General features: G+C 38.6%; 1 protein-coding gene across 1 annotated transcript in view; it reads right to left on the reverse strand.

Annotated features, from left to right (window-relative positions):
• Positions 1-10,067: 10,067 nt before the first annotated feature.
• The window catches only part of cacng3b (calcium channel, voltage-dependent, gamma subunit 3b), a 44,837-nt gene continuing 36,127 nt past the window's right edge, over positions 10,068-18,777 (reverse strand). The window contains exons 3-4 of the mRNA XM_016279133.1: positions 12,034-12,174; positions 10,068-11,246 (exon numbers count right to left, since the gene is read on the reverse strand). Of these exons, the coding sequence (XP_016134619.1) occupies positions 10,753-11,246; positions 12,034-12,174 (635 nt within the window). The 3' untranslated portion in view covers positions 10,068-10,752. The remainder of the gene's footprint in view (positions 11,247-12,033; positions 12,175-18,777) is intronic.

Genomic DNA, 18,777 nt, shown 5'->3' on the forward strand with positions numbered 1-18,777 from the left:
CACTGGGACAGCTAACCAATCACAACACATTTTGTTTTTCGGAAGGCGGACCTTCATCAAACCCGGAACTAATCGAGCCGTTTGTGCCAGCCTGGGGAGAAAGGTATTTTAATAATGTAAATTATGTGAAAAATAATGTGTTTTTCGAACCACCAAGCATGAGAGCATGTTCTAGTACACCCCCAAAACAAAATCAAGACTTTGTAAAAGAGCATAATAGGACCCCTTTAAGTTACCTCCCTGTGGTTTTGGGGATTGTTCTATTGAAACTTATTAGTTGTTTGCTATGGATCTGATTTTCTCTGACGCTAGTTGAATATTAATTTTGGAAGAGAGCAGTTTGACAGCATTTCACTCGGTTCAAGGAACTTAAAAAGGGCCTGAAAATATGCTAATTGGTATATCAAAGTGAGTGGGTTGTCCCCTGGTGTTTGGGAAAGAGCCAGCCAGATGTTAGGCTAGTCCTTTTTTCAGTGAGAGAGACCTTCACTTGTTTATGCAGCCCAATAAACCTTGTTAAATGGGATCACTGATTGCAGTGGGGAGTAGGATGAGAAAGTGTGTGTGTCTTTTCGAGGATGGAAGAGTCAAACACCCACAATGTATGCATCCATGTCCTCACACATCTATGCAGTTGTTCTCAACTCAGCAATCAACTCACACACTCTGTTTAACCTCAGAGGTATATGAGCCTTGTGCACGCAGCGGGGTAACAGGCCCAGGTGTCTCTGTCATCTGTCATGGTATATGGAGACAGCTTGCTTGAGACTACTGGGTGGAGACAGATGCGAACCCCACCTTGTTTTCCCTCATCCAGATGCTCTGTCAATCTCTCTAATTCTCATTGACTTGGAAATACTATGAAGTTTTGGGGTCATGCAGTTTATGTACCTGTGTGATCTGCTCATCTAATTATTATTTTAGATGACATCTGTAGAATTAATTATTTGGTGTAGCAGTTTCAAAGGTTTCAGTCAACTCACACCTACAGACATGATAGGAGTAACATTTAAAGGCAATAAGTGAGCACTAAATATTTAGTAAAAAATTAAAATGTGTTTTTAGAAACAAATTCAAGAGAACTTAAAGCAAAACTTGAAAAGTTTTACTTTTAAAACACTCAGTTGAACTTTAGCTACGCATACATAATTACATACTGTAGAATGTTGCATTTTATATAGTTTTTCATTTAGCTCATATAATGAGCTAAATGAGCTAAATATATAGACTAAAATGAGCATTGCTATCAGGCTGCTATGTGTAGGTTCAGTGATTTTACTCTAATGGCAATGTATAGGTCCTTTTCTATGCAATTAAAGTGAAATAGCCAAAAATAAATTTAGGAGCCTGATAAAAATGCTAATTTTAGAAGAAAATTTCAGACGGCACTTAGAGGCTTTTACATCTGAACTCTTCATATATATATACATATATACAGTATAACATCTATATGGTATATACACAGAGGCCAGGCTTAAGGGTGACCACACTTCCTCTTTTATTTCTAAATTGCCTTAAATGTCTGGGTTTTGACTTTGATTAGCTATTGTTCATGCATGCTGAAGGTAATGACTAAAAAGTAGAGTGCCCAGTAGCGTGCAGGCAATCTACATAATCGTCCAATCGTGGCACACGAGATGGTGGGATCGACAGAGAAGTGTGAGAACTGTAGAGAGCACGTCAATTGGAAAACAGGGCCAAAACCCAGACATTTTAAGCTATTTGGAAATTCCAGCTAGGACTTGTTTGGGAAAAGGTGGATGTACAGTCACCCAATTAAAATACAACACTCAGTTTTATAAAATATCACATTTTATACAGTATTCACCAAGGGATCTTTGGTCTGAAAAAGGTTGAAGACCCCTGATGCACACTGATGGACTTTGGTGAAAGATAAGAAGATTCAAAAAGTAAAGTAAAAAGGGCCTTTTTGGAAAATAAAAATTGGGTCTTTGCCCTTTCACATCGGACTGCTTTTAGTGCTTGCACACAAAATGCAGCAGATGTACTTCTGCGCTAACAAAATTAGTTCAGTTTGTCCCTACTGGTAAGTAACTCCCATCTTTTTTATTCTGCCTTTAACCATGAACACATGCTTAAGGAGGTCTTTACGCTCAATCACTTTTATCTCTAGCAGGGACCATTACGAGGAAGAACAATTTCACCCTGATTAAACACTTACAATCTAAATTAACTGCTGCTAACCATCGAGCACTTGTGCTAGGAACCGTAGAGGGTGAAAGCTTTCATAGAAATCTGTACTGAGAGAAACATCTATCTAAAGATGTTTCTGAATACATTCAGGGGGCCCAAAAATTGAAACCAAAAAGACTGCTGTCCTACATAATCACTTCAAAAGTTTTACATTTCTAATGAGATAATTAAGAAATTGAGATCTGATTGTAATTAGCATGCCCACAAAACGGTGTAAATAATTAGGTCTAAACGTTATAGTGTGCACTAGTGAGTAAGAATGGAATTAGGCCTAAACTAATTGGGCAAATTAGTCATTCACAAGGAGAATCATGCATTTCAAATAGACCACCCAGTGAGAGTCACTGTAATTTGGTGTTTTGTTCCTACGTCACCATTTATAAATATGTATACACTTTTCTCAATGCTTCGCCCAGCTCTCAGCAATTAGCTTTGTTTTCCTTAAATGCTGTGTGATTGTGTGTCCTACATGCGTGTCTTTGTTCTTTGCTGAGTGTTTGCGAAAGCACACACTTCGCCATTAGGCTTCAAACACGAGTGAGTTCTTGTCTATTAAATTCGTGTCTAATAAATTTGATGACGCAATTGTTGGCAAAATGTGGGTGATTAATCTGAGTGCCGCATCTCGTCTGTTTTTTTATTATCCCTGTAAGTGTGCTGTCAGTGTGCGCGCTACATCGCTCCTACGTCTATACGGTAAGCGGCTCTCGAGCCAGTGGCTCAGTCATTATCTGTTTACACCAATTGACTCTGCCATTTCCTCAGCCCCTTATCTCTCTCCGTAGCAATTCAAGCCGAGTGTGAATAAAATTATTCTGGTAGTTATGAATAGCTGCTCTGAATGTTGCCTTCGTACTAGAGGAAGCCTATTTAAATGAAGACGTGTTCAGCTGTTCCCCGCATTGCTGTCGCTGAAGAAAATGAATAAATAAATAAAAGTCTAGAAATGAGAAAATAAAACATGTGGAACTGCAGTGTTACTCAACAAAACGGAGAAGAGAGAGAAGGATGTTCAGCACACCCACCGAAAGCAAAAATCTGGCGAAATGAAGAGTTACGGTAAAGTCAACAAAGAGTCAAAGCTTTAGCCAACGGCCACGATGAGATCAATCTGAAATAATGGGTTTCCATCACAAAAAAAATTATTCCTAAGCCGTTTCCCCATTTCCTGTTAAGACAGCATCACGGAGGGTGGCTTTTATTCATAGATTGACTGCTGTCACAATGAGGGAGTTCATTGGCCTCCATCGGTGTGCACTGGCCTGTCTTACAGGAGGAAGTTGAAGATGTGATTGAGAAGGTCACGCTAAATCTGATCCTCCCGCTCCTGTCTGGGCCTTTGTGAAAATAGTCTGGGAGGGTTTGAGTCCGGGCCGGGGCTCAATCCTGCACGTTAATATATTTGGGCAGGGTGGAGAGATAAGGCGTGTTTTATCGCTAGAATAAGTTATTTTAAAAATGTTGACACAGCAGCTCAGATTAGAATCTTGCTGGATGAGGCCTGCACAGTCTCTGGTCTGTGATAAAAGGTGCTCTAATTTGTTGTATAAAAAAGACTTCAAAAATGGCTGAATTATGGGCAGACACCTTAATGTTATGATTGCTTAAAGGGATATTTCACCCAAAAATGTAATTTACCCCATGACTTACTCATCCTTAAGCTATCCTAGGTGTATATGACTTTCTTCTTTCAGTCAAATCCAGTCAGTTATATTTAAAAAAATCTCCTGGCTCTTCCAAGCTTTATAATGGCAGTGAATGGGTGTTACTATTCAATAGTCCAATAGAAGTCCAATAAAGTGCATCCATCCATCATAAAAAAGTATTCCACACGGCTCCAGTGGGTGAATAAAGGCCAACTGAAGTGAATTGATGTGTTTTTGTAAGAAACACACTCTGTCACACTTGATTCATTGCATTAGATAGAACATGTCAAACAAAGTAGCACTGTCAAACACTCAGAACTAACCTTACTTTCCTAAGACACTTTTTGATTAAAAAATGGCTGAATTATGGGCAGACACCTTAATGTTATGATTGCTTAAAGGGATATTTCACCCAAAAATGTAATTTACCCCATGACTTACTCATCCTTAAGCTATCCTAGGTGTATATGACTTTCTTCTTTCAGTCAAATCCAGTCAGAGTTATATTTAAAAAAATCTCCTGGCTCTTCCAAGCTTTATAATGGCAGTGAATGGGTGTTACTATTCAATAGTCCAATAGAAGTCCAATAAAGTGCATCCATCCATCATAAAAAAGTATTCCACACGGCTCCAGTGGGTGAATAAAGGCCAACTGAAGTGAATTGATGTGTTTTTGTAAGAAACACACTCTGTCACACTTGATTCATTGCATTAGATAGAACATGTCAAACAAAGTAGCACTGTCAAACACTCAGAACTAACCTTACTTTCCTAAGACACTTTTTGATTTTTTAAACCAGCTGGTCTTGAGGTCAATTTTGTGGATGAATCAAGTCCCACAAAGTTTGACAACTAGAAAGTGTCTTAAGAGTTTTTTCTTCATTCTGAACAATCTATTGCTGAATATTTTGAAATAGCAAACTGAAATGTGTTTAAAAAAAATTGTGTTTGTGTTAAATTATCACTGATTTACTGATTCATCGATGATCATTTATCAGTATAACAATGAAATAAAAATGAATTTAACATTATTCAAATTTAGGATAGAATGAAACATAATTATAATTTCAATTATTATATAAAACATGAATTATATAAATACTGTATATATAATTATAAATATATGTTTAGAAATAAATATAGCCATATGCTTGGGTGGCTACTCAGGTTTTTAAAAATTATGTTTATATAGATTATATATGTAGATAATTCCTTGATGAGATTATTGCTACAGTTTTATGATTTGCAACTTCATTACTCTACAGCAGCTATTGTAATGTACTGTTATCTGTAGACTGCCTGTTATGGTTCACTTATAGACAACTTCAGACTTCGCCTGTAGAGTTAGTGAGAGTTAAGATGGAGGAAGTGGAATTGACAGGCAGTTATGGTGAGGATGGCCGACTATCTCCAGACTCAGGCAAAGAGGAGCCAATCTGCAGCCTGCACTTGCTCCTGTAGATAACTCACCCAGTGAATCGTCAAAGCCTGTTTAAAAAGCACGCATCCAAAATTCCCTTCATCCTTTTCAGCGCAGAAATGAGGTTTTCATAAATCCTCTTGTTTTAATTTGAATCCATCAGTCTTGCCGCTGCTTAACAGACATGCTCAGGGAGCAAAACACTCGCTTTTTCAGACAACACGAAATTATGGTGTTTCTCAAAGTTTCCAAGTCTTTTCTTTTCTTCAATCAACCTAGGCACTTTGGAAAAACGTGCCTCTACCTACAGTTTTGCAAAACCCCAAAACCCATAAATTAAAATTCACTGCAGTTACCAGCTGAAATGAACACGTGGCAGCTGCTTTTGCGAGGCTCCTTGCACAATAGTATATGTTATGACCTCAAAACTATATGATTTGTAAAACTAATACATTGTGTCTTTGCTCCACATGTATGGCTTGTCTAACATATAAAACCGGTTCGGTAGCTCACCTGAACGTTTCACTCAGATGCTGCGCGCTCATACGAGTCCCTTGAAACACGGGTCATCATAAAAGACCTCAGACTTGTGGACTGAATCATACACTGAAAGAAAAAAATAGGGCACTATACTGTCTAATTTTCCCCCGGAATTTTTTCCGTATTTATTTTTTACAGGTGTTTTACCAGTATTTGGTTTTAGAGTAACGGAAATGTTTGTAAAATTAATGTATAATGTCCTGTGTAATGAGCTGCCAGTACTTTTTACTTTTTTTTTTACAGTGACAGTGTACAGTACAATTAAAACTATGGGTTAGGTTTAGGGTAGAATGTAGGTGCTACGTTATTTTCAAACATATAGAGCGTTAACTTTTTAGTGCCACTCAGTATATTTAATTTATGAACTACCTCGATACCACAACTAATGTAATAAAACGTCAGATAAAAGTGAACAGACTTTTAGCGCCACTCACTGGACATTTCACTTTTACTACAAATAAAACCGAAAAAAAAAAAAAACATGGTTGCTGTAGTTAAACCTTGGTAACCACAAATTAACCATAGTTTAACCATGGTATTTGTTGTAAAACTGTTATGCAAATGCTAATCAATCGGCCAAAAAAAACATACACTTGTAATAAAACCATGGTTAACCATTAAAAGTGGATAGGCTAACTAAGGGAATGTACAACATGTCATACAACGTACTGTAATATCATTTTGCACAAATGTCGCCACAGGCACATTTTTCCATTGTGGTTGAGGGTTGCATGAGAATGTATGGTGTCAGGTTAAAGGGCTCAAAAGGGGCAAACAGGTGAAGAGGGAGGAAAAAGGGAAGCACTGTCTGAAAAACATGACCTTTGTGTGATAGTTATCTGGCTACTGCTAGGTGGGAGTGTGCTGGTGGGCGCCCGTGAGGAATAGCAATGCTTTTGTTGGTAATCTTTGCACGACCAACCTGTCCTGTTTTGTGTCTGACTCAGATCTCCCTGATCTCCAAAAGACACTCACTCAATACCGCCTGCATGGATGTCCTCGTTCACCCCTGCAAAGGACCAACCTCAGGGCCGCAGACCCTCATTCCTCCCTACACCAAAACAGCCTCCTGAGAGACTCGCCTCAGGTAATGTCAGTGACAAAAAAGCCCACCTGCATATTCGTATTCAGCCAGTCACACACCTGAGATCATCTGTGCTTTTATTCGATGCTGTGGGATGATTTTCTCCGCAGATGTGCAGCTATCTACCTGTGTGGAGGTCCAATGTGCTACTATGACTCTAAACCTTCAGTCTGACGGCTCAGCTCTCACTCACACTGGCCTAAATCAAGCGGCGCTGCCCTATTGAAGATGAAGAGGTGCAGCCTGGAGCTCATACGCCACAGACAGGGCTCCTATTGATTTTATAGCACAAGCCTCTGGTAAGCTGCGCTCTCTCTGGCATACTAAATTCCCTGCCCTTTTAGGGGGGCTTGATGAACTGCCCAGATAGCTCTCACTCATTCCTCTTGTCAGAAGCACTTGAGCTAGATGAATGTCTTACCTGTGCCTCGTGTGTATGCGACTGACTTAAATGTTTCCCGGAGACTCTTGAAGCTTTTTTACCGCAGTCTCTGATGATGGATGAATTTTTTTGTGAGAAAGTGTTTTAAATGCTTTTCCAGGTTTCACTTTGGAGGATTTATCTTCTAATATATGAAGACAGAGCAGTTTTAGCTGGCACACATTCCTTTCACTGACTAGATAGACAATAGTTAAACATCATGACGTAGGATGTCATTGTTTTGCAAACCCACTAAATGCGTGTACCTTCATTGTTAAAATCAACATGAAATGGCATTCACAACCCATTCATTTTACACAATGTGACACATTTATGATTTAAATTTTAAAAAAAGACCATGAAAAGTGTTCTCTGTATAACATGATCTATATGATTCCTCAAGATTGCAGACTGTGACTAAAATAGTTTTAAATGCAACAAAAAATTTACATTAACACTAATAACATTAGCATATGTTTGTTGCATTTCTCACCCCAAAAGGCAGTTTGCACAGAACTTTCAAAATGTAATAATTATTTCTGACAAAATTATAGCTATAAAAATACTGGTAATTCTCACCTCACACTCAGTTTTTATTAGAATACATCACATCTGGTTGGGCAGTTGCATACAGCCGCAAAAGTTCAAATATTTCAGTACACTAGAAGCTCAAATGAAATCCAAATATTTGTGAAAAATTTTGCATACGCATGTGATTGGAACTTTAAGTTTGTTGTTTGTCAGTTGTTGGAGATAGTGAAAAGGAGACTTTAGAGACTACATCAGAGTTTCTTTCACAGCACGAGCCGTGATGTTTGATTCATGAGCAAATAAAATTCACGAAACAGCCTTTAACTCACTGCCTCACTGAACCACGAGCCATTGTCCAATTGAAAGTGAACTAGGAACATCACCTCTAATTAAAATACACATTCACAACAGAACAGAATTTTTATGCAACATAAGGTACTCTAAAAATTAAAATATTTCAGCAATTGTAATGTCATAGTAATATTTGTTTTAGAAAGTACAAATATTTACTTTCTTTGGAATAATGTGCACTGATAAGACCTGGAATGTGGATTAAAAAAGTAAATGAGGTCCATTTTGAGTTCATGTTGACCTCTTCCATCCCTGATGTTGAACCAAAACACTGTAGTTGTGATACATCATTGCCTTAGTTCCTGCATTATTTCAAATTTGAAGGTTAGTTTGCACACATTTTGTGAAGAAGACAAAGAGTGCATTGTTGGCATTCTTAAAACTGACTTTATTTTTCTAAATCTTTAAATATCTCTCTGACTATTATCTTTATTGATGTAAACTACTGTATTTAAAAGGTGTGCTTTTTTCTACAGCATGTTTCAAGCTGAGACTGCTGTTTTCATTGAGAGGTCACATACACAATGTTGCAGGCCTAAGTGGTGAGTAACAGGGCCTAAGACTCTATGGATGTGATTGGCTGAGCAATAACAGTCCTGGGAAGAGGAGCTGATGCGAGGCTGTGATGGAGATGAAGGAGCAAGCGAGCGAAAGTGAGAGACCCGGCGACGGGTGCTCAGAGTAGGCAGAAGAGACAGGCACTACTAGGTGCTCTGATAGAGACTTGAAGGGTTGAACTGTTCAACTGTGCCGAATGCACACCGGTGGACTCCTTCAAATATGAAACACTTAGTTTTGGACCCAGAACAGCACAATTTCACAACATAAAGTGGACCCAAACAAAGGCAACATTTACAGTAATATTCCCAGTGAGGTGGCAGATCGCTAGCATGACTTCAGTAAGCTGCATGAAATAAAACTGGAGATGAGCGACTGGCTTGCATGAATCTGGAGGCTAAAGTACATGCACGTCAGCTCTCGGGGGTTCTGAAATGAGGTGAACTTCCGAAAAAACTACATTATTATAGATGTTTCAGGATCTACTTCCATTTCTACCTAACTGACTCGTGGATTAATAATTGAGACAGATGTGAAGGAAAACTTATTGTATAGATTACATCATTAAATCTGGATGTGTTTTGCATACATGAATATTGTCAGGTAACAGTTTTTTTTATTTAACTATTTTAAGGGCAGATCTGTTGTTTTCTCTGTTGGCTGAACTTCTTTAAAGCCCTTGTATGCTTTGTTATTTGAAAATCAAAAGCCCTTGGAGTTTATATTCATCAGTATGATATTGATAACATTAACTAAGCAACTAAATTACAGTATACATTTATATTTTGTCATTAAATTCAGTTTAGCATTGATGTAGCATTAATGTAGATAGAATGAGCAGTATATTGTATGCATGTTCATAAGCATTGCGTTTGTTGTTGTATTGTTATTGTGTATAGACTTGAACCTGAAAATCCCTTCAGCCCATTTAGAGGTTTGTCTATTCATGATATGTGAATGGTTCAAGTACTCAGGGCAGTTCCTTTTGTTTTTATAACGTTCTGATGTTTATAAACTCTTGATGCCCAGCTTTTGGTAAATGTATGAACAATATTTTCTCCAAAAATAGTTTAACTATAGACAGTTAGGAAATCTACATTTGGCAGCCAACTGCTTTTCTTTTGCTAACAAATGAAAAAAGAAAAAAAAAAACTCTACGGTATAGTAATGACCACAATATCCATATTAATAAGCACAAGGGCCTCCAGTAAACCTCTTATCAAGGATATCTCATTGTAAATCACAGAAAACCTTTCCCCACAATGAGAAACAATGTAATACCAAAAATCTTTAGTGGGCTAAAAAAAATTATATTTAATAACAACCATTTTAACCCTGTTATAAAAGTTTATGCAGGGGAATATGGGGGTTTCGCAATGGAAATAAAGGGAGTAAACGTAAAAAATAACAGAACTGTGTGGATGGCATGCAGAGCCCGGCCAAGTAGCTTGTGGGCAGTGTGTAGGTGGGATGAGTGGGGGTGATCAGCATGAGACAGTGGCACTAGTTGTGGGCTCAATTTCCGACCTGGGAGAGAAACCAACAGTGTATACAATCTTGTGAGTGTGAGGCAGCACTCACCAGCTATGGGCTACTGAGCTGTGCATAAGGCGAGTATTGGGGCAGCCTTTCAGTTTGTCTGTCAGAAGCGTTACAATCCTCCCTCAGAGGGATTCACAGTTACGCTGGGCTACCTTTGCGCACTTCAGGAACTCCAATCGCAGAACAAATGACATTGAGGAGAGGACTAGCATTCTACTCGAGTAGCCCTTATGGGTAGGGATGTGTGAGTCAGGTGAAACGACAGAAACAGTGACTGAAAAATGAGGATTAAAAGGAAGCACCAATGATCTAACAATTACCATCTATATTTATATTTAATGTTATAGAAAGAGGGTTATAGCCCTGCAGGCCTCGAGTGAATTCTTCTTCCTGCTGGGGTCCAGCTCAAGTCTGTGGTTGTAACTTCCTCTGTGCTTATACTTTCTCAGACTGGAGTGGTCCTCCTGTTGGCCGCATCTTTGAAGTCCTTAGCGTTGGAGTTGTGAGCCTGCAAAAACTCCCTCTCAGAGTTGAGCAAGGCACCCATTGCCGCCTTGGAGGGATCCCTGGACAGGGTGTACATGGAGATGTCTGCCGCAGCGGGGCCCGTGTACCCGCTCTTGCCCATGGGCGAAGCGTCACGAGAGGCAGGCTCACTGGAGCGGCAGCTGGAGCGTCGGCGGAATCGATATCTGTAGCTGGGGATGCGACTGAATGCTGACTTCTTGATCAGCTCGGTGCGGGACTTGGCGCGCAGCTTCCGGTGTTTCTCGATGTACATGTGCACGGCGAGCACGCCCACCATCTCGGCCATTATGAAGGACAGTGCGCCGAAGTAGAAAGACCAGCCGTACGAGTAGCTCTTCTTTGAGTCGCTCTGGCCAGGGTCGCCCGAATTGGCAGATATGTACACGATAATGCCGATGATGTTACTTAGGCCTGCGTGAAGAGTAAAAACAGAGGAGAGGGCAAGAGAGAAAAGAGAGAGAGAAAGTTACGGCTCAGCATGCAGCTGTGGCTCATCATTCCATATCATTACACAAGAATGCATTACTTATCAGCCATGCGGAACACAGAAAAAAAGAACAATTGAAACATTTTAATTAGCATTTTATCATCGCCATCATATTGAAGGGTAAATAATTAGCAGTTTGCCGTGAAATATTTAGATCATAACCAATAGGATGAGGCGATTCGAAGCACATTGTCGTGTACAAAGCAACGCTCTGTCATCGGCAGCGCATTCGCTACAATCATGAAGATTGATTCATCATAATTCAGTTGTAATGGAGGGAGTTGGGCTCATTTGTGTGCTCATGAGGTCCTAATGGGTTCTTCTCTAAATATTTGACCAACATGCAGTTCTGTTTGAGGATCCCCGTCTGTCACCTTTTTTCAGGCCAGAACAGCAGTGGGTCAATATGCTGGCCTGCTGTTTGTTTACACTGCTCGAGCCGGCCCATCCATTTTTTCTGTCAATAATCAGAGTTAATCTGGGAAGTCAACACAGATCTGCAGAGTCTACGGGGAGGATGACATCCTAACCTGTTTGTGAACTAATCCATTCTCGACATGCTGTGTTCTGAACCCAACGATACTCTCTATCCGGTGGGGAAACCCTGGTTCGGACAATTGACTGTTGTTTGGAAAGACTGAAATATGCTAAAGCTAAAAATATAAACAGGCTGAGTGTGCTAGCACTGATGCAGTGGGTTTAATCTCTTACCAGCAGAGACAAAGAAGATTCCAGCACTGAGGATGACATTGTGTCTGCTCCTGTAAAACTCACCGGCAGCCACACACAAACCTCCCATGAACAGAAGCCCAACGCTCATGATGGGGAAGATGCTGGACGCTCTCACTGCTCCTGAGGGAGATTAGTGATTAGCGATTAGTTAACCACATTAGTGTCAATGTAAATAGTACAGAGGGAAACTCACCATATACAAAGTCAGAAAGTATTTTTATGTGAATGACAGATCATATGCAAAGGTCCATTATGCTTAAATTGATTATTAGAAAACAGAGCATTCTGGTTCTGGATGCTGATTGGATACAAACTGTAGTAAAATAAACAATATACCGCATCTATGGTGCAAACACCTATCCACCCGCTACTGTTCATCAATGCACAGCACACATAGAGGCCAAATATTATCCTTACACTAAAACAAAATCTAAAAACAGTTTACTTGATGCAGTGGAATCTTTAGGCGGTAACATCTAAATTAATTGATTTTGTTCAAGTAAAAAAAATTATGAACCTAGAGACTAACAAATATAAATTTAAGGGTTAGATTGGATTGAAATACCTCCAATCACATGAGTCACATGATCCTTCAGAAACCATTCTAATATGCTGAATTGGTGCTCAAGAAACTTTCTAATTATTATCAATGTTGAAAACGCAGTTCTGCTGCTTAATATATTTGTAGAAACTGTGATACATTTTTTCAGGATTCTTTGATTAATAGAAAGTTCAAAATAATCGCATTTATTTAAAATAGTTTTTTTGCAACAAGTCTTTGTTGTCACTTTTGATCAATTTAATACATTCTTGCTAAATAAAAGTATTATTTTATATATAAAAAAAAAACTTACTGACCCCAAACTTTTTGAATGAAAATTATAAATTACAATTACAAAATTATAAACGCAACACTTTTGTTTTTGCCCCCATTTTTCATGAGCTGAACTCAAAGATCTAAGACTTTTTCTATGTACACAAAAGGCCTATTTCTCTCAAATATTGTTCACAAATCTGTCTAAATCTGTGTTAGTGAGCACTTCTCCTTTGCCGAGATAATCCATCCACCTCACAGGTGTGGCATATCAAGATGCTGAGCCTAAGGCACGCTGTCGTATATGCCGATCCAGAGCATCCCAAACATGCTCAATGAGTGACATGTCCGGTGAGTATGCTAGCCATATTTAGCTAAATAACTCTTTGTTCCACTGAAAAAAAAATGACATGTTGGTGAATAGATAATGACATTTTTGGTGAACTATGCCTTTAAGATTTACTGATACAATGACTCTTATGGTACACATAAATTGGTATTTTTTGGATTTATGGTGTAAATCAGTATGGTTTTTAGTCTAATAACCAGCATTTGTATGCTCCATTCCGAGCGAGCCATCTGATGGTGCTCTGCAGAAAGAATGTTTCTTTGAGGCACTGTGTTTAGTTAAGTCTTCACAGATTTGAGCACTGCAACAGACAGCATCTGTCCAAAATGCCTCGTACTTCCTTCCAATTATTTGCGGACAGTTCTGGATCAGAAAACACAGCACACATGGGGCTTCTCAGACTGGCTGAACTCCTCGCTCCTTCACTCTGCCTCAGATCAAGCTTGATCAGCCTCTTCAGAAATTGGATAAAAGCTAAAGGAGGGGCGTCTGAGAGTGTCAGGATCAATGTCAATAGCCTAGTTGACTGCCCTTATCAGTACGCTATTGCTATGCATACCGCAGCGCTGCAGCATTTGCCCTTCTGAGTCTCTTCTCCTCTAAGAAATAAATATTTTGGGATAAGAGGGGCAATCATGTCTACAGATGAAATAACCAGTACATGTAATAGTAAAATATGTCAGTTTAGCTTTTTCTGAAATTTAGCCTTTACATTATCCTTTACCCCATGCATGTAAAAACTGACAGTGATGTTATGTACAACAAAACACTGATATCTAAGTAAACCAACTCTTTACATTCAATGCAAACAGTAAGGTTGCAAACAGCAAGTAGAATATAAATAAAATTACATTCAAAGAAATTCATTTTAAAGTTAAAACATTTAAAATATATTCGATTTTTCAATATGAATTGCTGATAAAAAAATATATATATCTTCAGATATGAATATATACAATTTATTTATTTCATAAATACATTTTCATTATATTTAATAAATTAATAAATTTATGGTGGAGGAACAGTTCATTTGCAAGGATGCTCTAATTTATCCCAAAATTATTTATTTATTTTGATGGTGGTTTTTTGACCATTTTAATGGATACATGTAAAAAAAAAAGTGAATAGGAATAACAAGTCAAAATTAATAGGAAGGATATCCACTGTGAAACAAATTATTATGTGAATGATCTGCTGTGGAGACCCCTAATGGGGGTCAAAAGTCAGAATAAGTCAAATTGAATGACAAAATTATTTATGTTTTCTTGCAAAACTACTAAAATCTCTCTGTGTGACTGTGTTGAATATCTTTGAATTGCAATTCATTAATTCCTTTTTCTGTCATTCCAATTGAAACTTCAATTAAATGGCATATTCATTTCATATTCATAGATTGAAGGCAGCCAATTCTCAAATTCTGAATTCTGAAAAGTAACGAGCAAAAACCTTTGCTTTAACCATTTATGAACCATCTCTGATAGAAGAATAAATGACTGTAAATGTTGTTTGATCATTAAGCAGATGTGCAGGTCAACACATTCGTTGACGATCAGTTGGTAAATTGTTTGTGAGGAAAACTGCACTATGGCTTCATTGTCTTTCTATATCAAATGTCACTCTCCTTCCCTTCCCTTCATTTCTCTCTCTCCTCAGTGGATCAGCAGTCTCCCATGGCACACCTCATTAATATATTCATGCCCAGGGGAAGACAAAATACTCCTCCATCATCCAATTTTCCTGCCATCCTTGAAAAATGGATCAGTGGCCAAGCCATGCTTAATTACAGCTGGAAACAGGAGATATTTATTAAGGAGGATTGTACAGAGCATTAGCCTGCAACAAAAAGGATGACATCTGCGTCCTTGATGGGTCCATCGTCTCGCTGACAGGCAAGATCTACGTAGGGTAAGACCTCTGTGGGATGACTGAAACATTTATTTGTGCTTGGCTGAGACTTTTCAATTTGAAAACCGGATGGACGGGCATCTCTGGTTAACAAGTCGAGATTATCAGCCTCGTGAATCCCCTGAAATCTGTGCAGTGAGCATTTTGTACACAAAGATGTGCAGGGCAGAATGTGAAATGCCCGCCTGAACTTGCATGCAGAGCATGTTAGGCCAGGGGACATGGCCCTCTGCTTCAAATGAATAACAGAGAAATTAGAACAATGCTCATAGGGAGAGACAGCCATCTCAAGGGTAAATAAAGTACGCTATGAGAGAGACAGATAAAGATCGACAGAATCAGAGGCAGAGAAAAAAAAACAGAGAAGGGAAATACATTTCGACTGCATTTCTTTTCAAAATCAGCGAATTTTTTGCTCAGAGATGTGTATTTGTAGTGCTCATTAACGTATTTCAATGCATTGTTTCTTCTGAATGACATGCCAATAGCACCATAAATAGGGCAGAAAAAGGAGCTGTAACGCAGAGCTTTAAACCGTGCCTCTGGTATCTCGTTTTGTCTCCTTCTTGCCCTTAAAGTCTGGGTAGGATGTCTGTTTTTGTGGCTTCTTGATTGCACAAACAGTCGACATGCCAAGACTGGCCTTTTGTGGTTCCAATGCATCCGTCTTGAACATCAAAAGAACTGAGGTCACTTGCAGCTTGTTCTCTTTCTGGTTGACTTTAACTGAACTGGGTTTGGTTCATTTAAAATGTAATACCTGTATATGTGAAAACACCATTAATAAGCATAAAACCCCATTCATCCACCATCGCCTGCAAGCTTACATTCATTTTAGAGTGAAAAGCACACATCTCAATATCAACTATAATTTCGATAATCCATTACACTCAGTTGTACATCTTAATATGAAGGAAAAGTTGAAAAATAATCTATACAAGATGAACATCACTACATTCTAACATTGGGGATTAGCCCATTATACATTTTATATACAAGCAAATTTCCAACCCTGTTGAATGCATAACTCCTAGTTTTATTTGCATACACTTGACTGGTATGTTTGCCAAAAGTGTATATAATTAAAAAAACATGATCATTAAATAATTATGCAAATAACATTATCATTTATAATTGTACCTCTAAATGCCTGTTAATGTAAAAGGTCTAATTACTGATGTCCAGGGTAGAGACCTGGGGCAAGTTCAAGCTCAAACCGGTGTGCACTGTTTTGCTACGGTTTCCGGGTTGAACGACATGTTTACTGGAAACGGTGTGCAAGGGGTTTGAGAGAAGTTTTCTCTTGTTTGGTGGGTGTGTCAAAAATGTCAGCCCAATCAGCAGCAACCTGTATTTAAACCACGCGGTATTAAAGAGACAGCTGGCACAATGTAATTAACATCAAAATAAATTCACAAGAGCAAGTATATTGTTTGCACATGTTTATTTACATTAAAGGCAAAATAACTGAAATAATAAGAGCACAAGTATAGATCTGGAACTTCTTTAAGTCTGTCTAAATATAATTTAATAATTGCAATGTCTTCTGGTCCATATCCTTTCCTTAGGAAGGTGTGCTAAATACTGATTAATGTAACATAAAAATACTATACATGTTTATATATTTTGCTATTGTACTGTGGAGCAAGACTTTCATAAACTTTTCTATACTCCTCCGATTATATAATGGTAAATATTACAATATCATAGCACAACAACAGTGATCAGCAATAATGATAAGCCGAATACTCACAATAAAAATAATAAGGTCATATAGATCATAACACAGGCTCGGAGGTAAGAAGTGGATTCTCCTTCACCTGAAATGTTTGTCTTTTCATCCTGAAATGCGAGGCAAATGTTGGATCACAATAATTAGGAATCACAGTTTCCACAAATCCCTTCACTCGATTGTGATGTTCTCTTTTATTCTGGAAGGCAGGGGCAGTGACTGTAACATCGAGCATATTTTGCAGTATTAAACACGTATTTATACCGATTTCATCAAGCTCCGAAAATTCTTCAAAAAGATCACAAAGAATGGCCTTCTCGGCTGCCATAGTTGCAACTCTTGCTTCATCAGAACAGTGTGTTCAACGCACCACCGTTTCCGTTTAAAAAACGTTTTGCACCGTTTTGTCCGGGCTGAATGCAGCACTGCACTCCCGCAGAAGTACCGTGGGACCCAACGCAACAGAGTGCGGTGCGGGACAACTCTTGATGGGCGAGTGCGGGTGCGGGTGCGGGTGGGAAGAGACTCATGTGTGTGAAATAGAAATTATCTAAACATAAAGTGTCTAAAACATAAATTTTTTTATTTATCTGTTGCACAAAAGCAAAAAGAACAACTAATAGCTATTAACATTAAAATGATTGACATGCGCAAGCTAGGCAGTTTCTATTTAAAACACGTGTTTAAAGGGTTGCGCAATGTAGCCAATCACAGACTCAGCTGTTGATTTCTGGAACGCAATGGCCAATCAGAGGTGATTAAGTTAGAATCTACTCACCGCAGTGCTGAAATTGCTTGCTCACGAATCCTCTCATTTTAACACACGAATTGTAGACACTGTGAAAGATTCATTGTGCATTTATTTATTGTGTTATAACAGAGCTTTATGAGATCGCGATTAACTGAGATGTCAGCTTTTAGTGATAATAAAGGAAGCGCTGCCGGCATTCTCCCATGCCAAACCATGCACGCAGCAGCCCATGCTTGCTTTTCTGTTAAAAACAACAGTGGTTTGTGAATGTTGATGCTTAGCCTAAATAACAAATATTTTATCGGGTCCAGTCCAGTTTGATGTCACACCAAAGTAGTTTTCCCAGTGATGTTTAATCATGCATAACAATTCCTAAAAAAAATCTACTTCTGTGGTCCACAGTACAAATAACAGTGTGCAAGCTTGAAACAACATGAGGCTGAGTAAATAATAATAGAATGTTCATTTTTTTTGGTGAACTATCCCTTTAACGTGACTGTATGCACTGCAGTTGAGGTTCATAATTACAGGAATCTGCAGGGCGCCTCATCGCAAACGATGCAATTGACACACAAGCAAAAACACAAAATGAGAACAAAAACAAATTCCAAGAATATGTACAAATTTACACAGGGGAGCCAGTTAAAGAAGATGTTACTTAAATAGTGCAACCAAATGGCCATCACAGTGGAAAGGCTTGTGGGTAAGCATGATTTATCACTAAGCATACACCATGACATGCTTGAGCGCGTGCATCTACTTTGTTCGGCTTCAGTCACCAAGCAATTTCAAGACACGCTGCACCTAATCTATAAGATGGTAAAAAGTGTGGAGGTCATTGCAAAACCTGAAGAAACCCAGCAGGGCTAAACGAGAAAAATCCATCTGACCAATATGACCCTTCTCTATGCATATCATCAGTCTGGGTGATTGTGAGATGGTTGAGATGTGTGGGGGAGACCGTAGCAGTAGGGGAGCTGTGACTGTGCATGTGGTGGACGTCTGAAAGCACCCTCTCTGGGTTTGAGTCCAGTATAAATTCATGTTTCAATTGAGGTTTATATGGTTTATGAGAATACATTTGATCGTACAGTATCAATATCCAAGCAATACTATAACATTACTGTACTGTATGCTTGCACTACTGTTCAAAAGTTTAGGTTCTGTAATAT

This window comes from Sinocyclocheilus grahami, unplaced genomic scaffold, assembly GCF_001515645.1.
Source record: "Sinocyclocheilus grahami isolate Dianchi unplaced genomic scaffold, SAMN03320097.WGS_v1.1 scaffold127.1, whole genome shotgun sequence".
Classification (NCBI taxonomy): Eukaryota; Metazoa; Chordata; class Actinopteri; order Cypriniformes; family Cyprinidae; genus Sinocyclocheilus; species Sinocyclocheilus grahami.